General features: G+C 44.6%; 1 protein-coding gene across 3 annotated transcripts in view; it reads right to left on the reverse strand.

The window, feature by feature from the left end:
- The window catches only part of garnl3 (GTPase activating Rap/RanGAP domain like 3), a 70,954-nt gene extending 62,693 nt beyond the window's left edge, over positions 1-8,261 (reverse strand). For all 3 annotated transcript variants that reach the window (XM_041960327.1, XM_041960324.1, XM_041960323.1), the window contains exon 1: positions 8,021-8,261. In XM_041960327.1, the coding sequence (XP_041816261.1) occupies positions 8,021-8,118 (98 nt within the window). In that variant the 5' untranslated portion in view covers positions 8,119-8,261. The remainder of the gene's footprint in view (positions 1-8,020) is intronic.
- Positions 8,262-9,993: the final 1,732 nt, after the last annotated feature.

Here is a 9,993-nt window from a genome sequence, read left to right on the forward strand (position 1 = left end):
TCTCAGATTTCCTCTGAAATGTACGATGCTCATCCGCAATCATCAGGTCAAAATGTAATTATTCCATAACTTTGGTTTATGATCGAATACCTGCAAAGCTAATCACACAAGTTCTAATGGTGAACATACGAGCTGTTTAACATTAGCATTGTCATTATGTGCATGCTTATCTCTCAAAGTTTCTTCAGTCTTGCTTTAGAGGTGTGAAATAGTCAAATCTGATCTTGTCTGCCAGTATGTGTTCCCACCCCAAAAACTACATTACACCCACTTCAGTTCCTTATTTGATTAATCTAAAACCTGTCATGAGATATTACAATTTCTGAAAATTAAATTTTCTATAAATGGGAGGCTGTGAGGGTCCTAAAGACTTTATGTCGCCTCGGGAAAACAAAGTGCGGAGGAGGATAAAGTGAGGCCTGTTACTCCTGCCATTATTTGTGGATGCACACACTTTTATGCACCTGTGTCTCCTACATCCCATTTATACTAGTAAAGGAAAAGCAGATGTTCTTATTTCAGAATGGCTCAAAGCAAATGGCAACAGGCAATATAATCCATATACCATTCCTGCTGTAGGAGGCCTACAGTTGGGGAAACTCCCTTTAAGTCGTTTTTTTAAAGAATGTCCACACTTCAACAACTTCATTTAAGCCAAATCTTTACAACCTCGGCTGAAAATATACCCTTCCTAGGTGTTCCTGCACATACTTTCAAACTGCACTTCCAGCCCGTTCATTCTTTTACCCGTTCTTTCTGTTGCTCGCTCTCTAACCGAGAAGAGGCTTTGGCTGGCCTCCCTTGAAACCGCAGGGTAAAAATGTACAACAGTAACCCTTCACAGGCTCCATTTCCTCCTCTGTCTCTCCTGGATCGCTCTTTAAGGGTTATGACGGGGGCAGTGGGCTGGCGTGAAGCGACTCACAGTGCACAGACACACTGTGCCCATACTGTGCAGACCTCCTTTGATCTCTCATACTTTCAGACTCTCCTCCATTCTCTGGCACTTTCACTTTTCGTCATCCCTGACAGGGACCGCGGTAAAAAAGGAAGTTTATACAACTTTGTGAGAAACGAAAACGCTCCCCAGAATATGACTCTTGTATGCAAGTGGCTTGTGGTTTGTGCTGGAGTTGGCCGCATCTAAACCGATACCCCGCTTTAAGCACAACTCGCTCTTTGCTGGGCTTATTCCAGCCAACTATAATGGGAAATGTTTTTCCAGCCTCAAAGCTTTCCCGGAGCAGTGCGCAGTGCATTTTAATGTGTAGGTATGTGTCTTAAATCCCTAAATGGAAGCAGATGTTCCAGTCGAAGAGTTAAAGTTTACATTAAGCTGTAATCAAGCGAGGGATTTTCCGTTTTTTGTTTTTTTTTTAGTGCTTTTTTCTTCTAGTAATTTGAATCTATTTTTCTGTCTAAATGAGCCTGGTCCGCTGCATTGTGCGCATGGCTGAACTGTGCCGAGTTGCGCTGAGCTATGCAGCCACATATGGGAGTGATTATAGTCCAGTGTTTATCAGACCTCACTGAGGGACTGACTGTATGGCTGAGCAGAGCAGAACCAACCTTGCACACGATTTCAATTTCCCAGCTACAACCTACGTAAATCAGACAATACAACACTGCACCGACACTGCATGCAATCAGAATTCCTGGGAGCAACATCTTTTTAGAACAGTTAGTCGAATAACCTGCAACCTAGTTTAATAATCGATTAATTGTGCACCCACTTTGGACCTCAAAGTCCGTTTCCAGGTCTTGGGGAGTACTACTGCCTATGTGAAAACCATTGTATAAAGCCTTTTGTGGCTGCAGTGGAAGCTGCACAAAAACTGATAAATTGCCTCAAATGATGTCACTTAAGTCAGCAACAGTTGGGGCTGAAAACTACATGTTTGAAAATGAGAATAAATCAGGGGATGTGGCATTAGAAAGCTTCTCAGACCTCTGTACCCCACCTCTTATCTCTGTTTAAGGCTAGCAGCATAAGCTACATTAGCCACTACTAGCACAACACAAACTAGTCGATAGTTCAGAGTCAGTATCTTCAGTTTCCAAATGCATTCTGGAGCATCTGCTTAGGAAAAACATGCCGCAAACTGATGTTTATATGGCAAGTCTGTGAACTTCCCTAGCTTATTGCACACTTTAATGGAGATGGGAGGAGTCGCCTAGCACCGCGTGCTTGCAAAGACTTCTATCAAGCACAAGTCAACACCCAACACAAAAACTACATTGAGTAAAAAATGATGAAAAGGTAATTCTGCTTACTGCTCACCTTGTGTGCCGCCATAATGCTGTTACATGACTGCTCATTCAAGTAATTTTTTAGGCAAAAATGACAAAAATTTACGAGTTCAACCTTCTCAAATGTTAACATTTCCTTGTTCTCTTACTCTTCTATGATTGTAAACTAAATGTTGTTGGGTTCTGGACTGTTAGTTTAACAAAACAGGGAATTAGACCATGCCACCATGGACTCTGTAATAGACATGTTTTCATCAGTCCTTTAAGGAAATGCCCACAAAACAAGAAATAAGTGATATTCAAGTAACCAAAGTAATTATATCTCCAGTCTGTCGAGAGCAAAGGAACATGTGAGGTGATGGTATGAAAAAACACCAGACTTAAACACAGGAGAACGCTGTTTGTTTCCTGTTTTTACCTCACAGTAAACACCAGCTTCTTGTAACCTTGATGACGAACCCCTAATCTTCATGAAATAGTCATTTTTAATCTATAGACCACAGTGTTTCCTTAACTTTGGCAGTAACTGCATTTAACATGGAGGACATGTTGATCAGACGACCAATCGTGAAAATATTCGATTAATATCATGACAAGAATCTTGCAGCCCTCCATCTTTGAAATAGTCTAAACTGCTTTCTCATTCCCACGTTTAAACACCTCATCTAGTGTGTGTGTGTGTGTGTGTGTGTGTCGGTGTGAGAGAGAGAGTTTCATAACGTATGCAAAGCAGAGGAGTGCCTTAAGTCAGCAAAAATGTCAGTTAGTCCATCAATTCAGCTCCCTGCTGGGTGCTTTATGACAGACTGTAACGCAGAGAGAGACCCCAGCAGCCCAGCCCATCACAACCACTTTCACTGTGCCCGTCAGAGATCACATCAATATGATCCCGTCCACGCATCCTTACATCAAAAAACATAGAAAACATGTCTGACATGCACAACACATGTTCTTCATTCTCATACCGCTTTGAAGCCTACTGTAAAACCTCCACCAGGAAACCACAAGAGGACAAACCCTAATACATATTTCCTTCCCTTTATTTCTTTAAATGTGCACAAACCCCCCCCTTTACAACGCATGCGAACGCAGCACGATACACCTCTGCTACATCTGGCTCCAGTCTGATAAGCGGCAAGCTATGGCAAAACCCCTGGCAACAGCGGTCGCAAAACATTGCGCGTCTGGCAGCGGGAGAGGTTAATGAAGACACTGATAGCATTTCAAAGCGAATGCAACAAAACAAGCTCTGAAGCATGGGGAGGAGGGAGTGCGAGAGGGGCGAGTGAGTGAAAGGCTCTGTCAGAGTTTCAGTGGTTGCAGCCCCAGCGAGGATCTATTTTTAATTCGGCCGCAGCTACAGGGCGAAGTTATCGCGGCTCCGTGAGACGCTTTTTGTTCAGAGGGTGAACGGAGGCGTGCATGCACGGGGCAAGCAAGGCAGGGCTGGACTGATTAATGAGCAGCACACATTTCAAAGCCAACTAATCAAGGCTGTCAACCCTAATCTTCCCTTCCTACACCGTGAACAGACTCCTTATCACAATGTATTTGTTAGGTCTGCGTTACCAAATGAAACTGTAGTTACATGTTCTAATCGCACGTTGCCCTGTGTTAGCCCGATGATAAATGGCCTTCTCTTCCCTCATGATCCAGTAATGTACTCAAACTACTCCCTGCAAGTGCATGCCTTTCCTTAAATGAACTACAAATGTTCTGTTATGGATTGACAACCAATGAGGTTAGTTTCCACCGCAGCAGAATTTGCTGAGGTTGCCATTGAATTCATAGAAAGCACGCTGCTGACCTTTTCTGATTCTCGCTACTGGCTTCATCAGAGAAAATCCTCCTCCAGTGGTCAGTGTTTGTATGTCTGGTGTTTTTTTTTTTGTTGTTTTTTTTTAGCGGCCTAGTAGCGATGCCCGTTCACATAATTTCCCTTTGTCTCTCTGGCAGCGTCACTTAGAGTTGTGTTTGTTCTGCCAGTTCGTGGTCAGAGCTGAGCCAGTGATTTCTTGGCTCCTCCAAATGTCACCATGTAGCCTAATAACATTCAAACACGACTAGCCTCGGTTGACTGGAAGTGGTTCAGTGACAGGCGGAGTTGATTGTACCAAAGAGACACAATTGTTATGGAAATGAATGGAAAAGCACACTAAGTAAGTTCGGATTTGTTGTTCCTGGAGGATGTCCAGACTCTTCTCCTGTCTAGCTCAAGACTCGAGGGCAAAGAACTTGCCCAAAGTTGTACTTTTGCATCATCATGATAAGCTCAAATTTCTTAAAGAGATCTCCGCTGGTTTTGCACTCCTGTAACACTGTGCGACTGTGGACATTATTTTTTCTTTTTAATCATCAAGATCAAGGCAGCAGAAGCAGGGATGTCATCTTTTTTATCCCACATATTCATTTTCCATGTCAAAAACCTAGCGCCTACATTTCCCACAATGCAACATGACCATCAAAGCTACAGATTCAGGTGTGTTATGCTAGTAGCTGCTACGTTAGCCACGTGTCGCTAGCCTCAAGCAGAGCTGAGGAGCAGCTACAGATGTCTGGTAAACTCACCTCTCTCTGACTCCAGATTCTTTTCACTCACAAACTCTCCGCCCTAACTGCCGCTGACTCAAGTGACATCACCGGAGGCAATTTATCACACAGCTCTCTGGAGTCTTTATGCAGCTTTTCTCACTTGTGCAGCAGTTGACCTGCAAACACACTTCGATGTGTAAAATCTTAGAAATGTGGACACACTGCAGATACACACACACTGTGTTTCAGCCGCAAATCACGAACACATTAAAGCAGCACGGCAGAGGCAAATGAGCAAACTGCTGGTTCCAGCAGTCCATTCAACTTCTCCGCTTTCACCTGCAACTCTGCAGCTACCTGCTGTCGGTGAGAATATCTGCCAACTGGCAGGCCGCTGACTTTGTTAGATAAGGCTTAGTCACCGTGAAGCAGTGTCCAAAGCACAGTCAGAAATAATAATGTGGTGTGATATGTTTATCCCGAGGATTACCGTCAGGAGCTTAGCACAGATCACGACAACTTTACACTATTAACTTCTCGCTAAGGTTTTAAATAATCCCGTGTCTGGAATCAAGTTGTAGTTTCTTATTATTATTATCATTATCATTATCAGTCTGAGATGTCTCCTACACCAGTAGCGGAAAACACATTTACTCAAGTACCATCAGCTGTTCCACCAAAGAGTAAAGAGTAAACTTTCACAAAACAAATTGCTAAATTAGAGAAAACTGAAAAATACTACATTAATCATCTCATGACGTCCCCCCAGCCAACCACCAGATGTATCTTGTGACCCTTTGGAGGGGGCCAACCGCTAGTTGGGAGCTACTTTACTAAACAACCTCACTGTAAACAAAGCAGCTAAAACTAGCTCCACCTCAACCAGCTGCGGCAGTAAAATGCAGCCTATGAATCCACGCGTCGCCGTTTCTTGATAATATCTCGGCGCTTAAATTGGATTTTGAATGCAGGACTTCCACTTGTAATGGACTATTTTTACATCACTGCATTGGTGCTCTTCTCTTAAGTAAACGATCTGTGCTCGTGCTCCACCACTGTCTCACGCTGAGACTGTGTGTGCAGCCTGGAGGAGAAAAAGAGGGCCGATCAACGTCTAGATAAAGCTACCACATGACATACTTCCACCGGCAAACATATGGAAACACTTCGGCCATTGTGTGCGTGTGTGTGTGTGAGCATGTTATGCATATGAAAGCAGCCTTTTAACAAACTGTGTGTGTCCTTATGAAGCCGTTCACATGTGTTCGGGTCTATTTGGTCATGCATCTCTGCAGTGCAATGAATTAGACACGGGCTTCTCAGCAGCAGCCCTCTTTTTGAGTGTCTTTCAAATCCCCTCAGTATAGCGAAGAATCTATTTCCCCATGCAGTAGCACTTCAGACCCAGCTTTGATTGATTGTCTGTTAAACTGCTAGTGTCTGGGAGCCAGTCTGCCAGGAAGCCTTACAGTGAGACTCCGGGTCCGCGGCATACAGAGAGGGAACGAGCTCCTTCACTGCACGGGATAAATCAAGCTAATTAGAAGGGATGTGTAATTTGAAAGTAAGTGCTTGGCACAGAGCTGGCCAAATCTCACCCCCACATGCACTCTGAATACAGCACATGCCTCTATTTGGAAAAGCGGGACCTGGCAGCCTGAGATGGAGACGTCTCCAAACACACGTCTCACCATCACGCACACACACACCGAGAGACCAAAGTTATCAACCGTAAGAGCAGCGAAGCGAGAATCATGAGTAAATTTGCACTTCTGCACACCTCCGCAGATCGTCTGAAATAGCAGGAAATTATAGTGGAGGAGGGAGAAGGGGAGGTGATGTGACCAGAACAATAATCTACAGATGGTTTAATCAAGACAAATGAGAGCGAGTCGCAACACTCAGTCAATTAATTGATTAGTCGATGGAAAGAAATGCCAAACACTTTGATGGGTTCTACATATAAGGTGTGAGATTTTTCTTCTATTCCCAGTCCTTCAGTAGAGTAAATTGAATATTTTGGTCTTTGGACTGCAGGTCAGACAAAACAAGACATTCATTGATGTCACCTTGTGCTCTAAATTATTGGATTGGACAGTTACGCTGGGTAACTGGTAACCCAGTAACTGGGTTATTTTGACCCACGAGCTAAGCTGTCACATGATTTTTAGACCAAATCAAGAAAATAAGTAGCAGTTTAATCGATAATGAATGAACACACTTCTTGCCACCCCCCCTTAGGAAGTCTTGCGTACAGTGAGTGGTGATGCAAAAAGGAAGGAACTGGTGTGACACCAGTAAGAGTGAGAGCCTTTAAACGATACAGGTTATTTACTGGTGCAAACCACTGTTCGCACGCTTCTGCTGGATGATTTATGGACCGCACAGCCAGCAGGGCAGGTTAGCACACCCGAACAGCTCGGTGGCACACAGTCGGTGCCATCGTGTTGGAGCTGCCCACGGAGGCCACACATCTAAGAAAGCGCCAGGAGGTTCGCCAAAGACCAGTTGTGCCACACTGAGAAGTCGTATCAGCTGCTCATTATGTGGCCTGTCACCACCCCCTGCCTTCATGTGTCTGTCGCCTCGGGATGTGTTTGAACTCACAGGTGTCCAGCTGTGCCTCGGTGGCATGAGAGTACAGCAGGTGATTTGATCCCTCAAATCATCTCTGTTATCTTTTTGTTGATTTTTTTTTTTAAAGGTGGGATTAAAACCTGCACATTTCCAGCCCTGAATGGCGAATGATTGGACACCACTGGGGCACTGTGGTTGCTGGACTGCCCAATCAACACCTGATTTTGGCTGTAAAATGACGACTGACGGCGTCCTGCCACTGACCAGCTTTGTCAACGCTGCAGAGTCAGGTGCAGGATAAACGTATCCGTGCGTAACGCTCCCCCCACAGTCCGACTGGACATGTGAACGCACGGTTTTTGGGTCAAACACGAGATGAACAAAAGACACCAGGATGTGGTTTTAGCCAGAGAGGTGAAAATCAAAGATATGACCACACTCTTCCTTGGATACATAATATGTTTTGGGGCATCTCTTCGCTCCTTGTCAATGCGCGCGCACACACAGTAGATCCCGGCTACATCACCAAGGTGAAAGGCACGCATCAGAAACTCATTGTGTGGCCGTATGTATGTAAAGTGCCACTTCTGGGGAGGAGATTGCAGTTTCTGTGGGATAGTCTAGCCGTTTGGTCTCAGACAAAAAAAAGGAGAGGACCTACCTTGTAATCTCGAAGCTGCAACCTTTCCGAAGGAGCAAGGCTCTCTTCCGCATGATGCCTTTGTCTCTGCCGAGGTACACATTTTTATCTGAATTCATGGGTGCTGGGCGAGCAGGTAGACTCGTGGAAACGGCAGCGCTTTCTTTCCAAAGGGAAAAAAAAGTAAGAAAATCGAGCAGTTAAATGCGAGAGGCGGAAGGAGAAATAGAAACAGGCTTTCCGCAAAAAAAAAGAAGAGGAGGAAAAAAATCCTTTGACGCGCGGTCCACCTCAGCGGAGCGAGCAAAGTGATCTTGCAGACTTTTCCCCCAGCGGGCTACACAAAAGACGGTGTGCTGACGCTCTCAGACGGGCATGCTGTCGGGGGTCGGCGGGATCTCCATGCGGGCTGAGCGGGGCTGCTGCAGTTCTGAACCCGAGCGGACTGTGCTGAGGAGGCTCCGCGGCTCCAGAGATCCTGCTGTCCTGAACTGTGGAGCCCACAGCGCTCCTTCGGCTTCAGCCCGGCACAGAGTGGCTGCACGGCAATGACTTCATGAAACTGATGGAGAGAGAGAGAGAGAGAGAGAGAGAGAGAGAGAGAGAGAGAGAGGTGTGTGTGTGTGAGAGAGAGAGTGACAGAGTGAGAGTATACATGAATGTCTGTGTTCCAGCCTGCAGTACAACACAGTGCTGCTATTTATATTAATAAAGCCAGAATTAAAGAGGACAATATCCATCACTTAACATATAGAATATGGATTTTAGTGGCACTTTGATGCACCACAGGTAGCTGAGTAAAAGAAGGAGAATACATTAGCCTGCTTTAATTTGGAGGCTTTGGGTGAACTTGACCTTTAATCGTTTAAAGGAGGGAAAAAAGCAGTTAAAATTATTCTTCGTTTCTGTGGGCACCAACGTCACAGCTTTGAAAGCATGAGCCTCCGTCAAATGTAAACACCAGTTGAATGAAAGTACACTGACACATGTTTTTATTCAATTTTTATTTTTTGGATGGTGTCATCCTGAAAAAGTTCAAGATCTTGCATTAAAACATGAAGCATTTTTAGCAGATTATGTCGTAAAAAGCAAGTATGAAGCCATTTAGTATGCAGTGCGACCTGCTCACTGTGGTCTGATCTGATGCTTCAGGGTTCTGGGCGATGGATGTGGATTTTGTGCTTCTGTTGGAAGTGCATTATGGCCAGGAGGGATGATTACAGCAAACAGAACCTTCAACCCCAAACTCCCAAGTAATTTGATTTGAAAGCAACACAGACAAGAGAGAAAAACACATTCAGAGATTTCTGTGGTACAATTTTAATCTGCTGAAAAAGATCATTTTGGTATCATAAGAAAGGAGCTTATATGATTTTGGTTTTACTCACCTCTTTCTAGCGCTCCCTGGGCGTGATGTTTTTAAAGTAGGTACTTAAATACTCAAAATACGTGGATGTTCTCTCTCTTTGACATACCCAGATCCACACAGAGTGCTCCAGACAGCTCAATCAGCTCAAGTACAACTATTATTTCAACAAGATATCACAGCTCAAAGTGCGGCCTGCCAAAGCAATGTTTGCTCTTCTGAAACAACACTCAGCTGCAAGTGCACCCTGCTGTGGGTGCCATGGATTAGTTGATTAGCTCCAAAAATATAACTATGTGGGTTGGTTGCATCCTGCGCTTCATTAGGGTGGGACGTCGAGGGGTGATTCACAGGGTACACAGAGAGAGAGAGAGGAACTGGGAAGTCTGGGCCAGTTCACATAAGGTCTGATCAGTCTGCACAGAGAGAGAGAGACCAGGTTTCATCCCTGCTTGTCTCAGTCTGTCTCATATAACACAGCGGTTGGGTCTGCTTGTCTGTGGCCCTGCAGAGAAGGCCACTGATGTGTCCTCCTGGACACTTTGGTGATGATTTGAATCATTTTGAGAAAAAATTAAACAATCTTCATCATTACTAACAAAGTGTCGAAGTGAGACTATTAAGCTTT

Source organism: Chelmon rostratus, chromosome 19, assembly GCF_017976325.1.
Source record: "Chelmon rostratus isolate fCheRos1 chromosome 19, fCheRos1.pri, whole genome shotgun sequence".
NCBI lineage: Eukaryota > Metazoa > Chordata > Actinopteri > Chaetodontiformes > Chaetodontidae > Chelmon > Chelmon rostratus.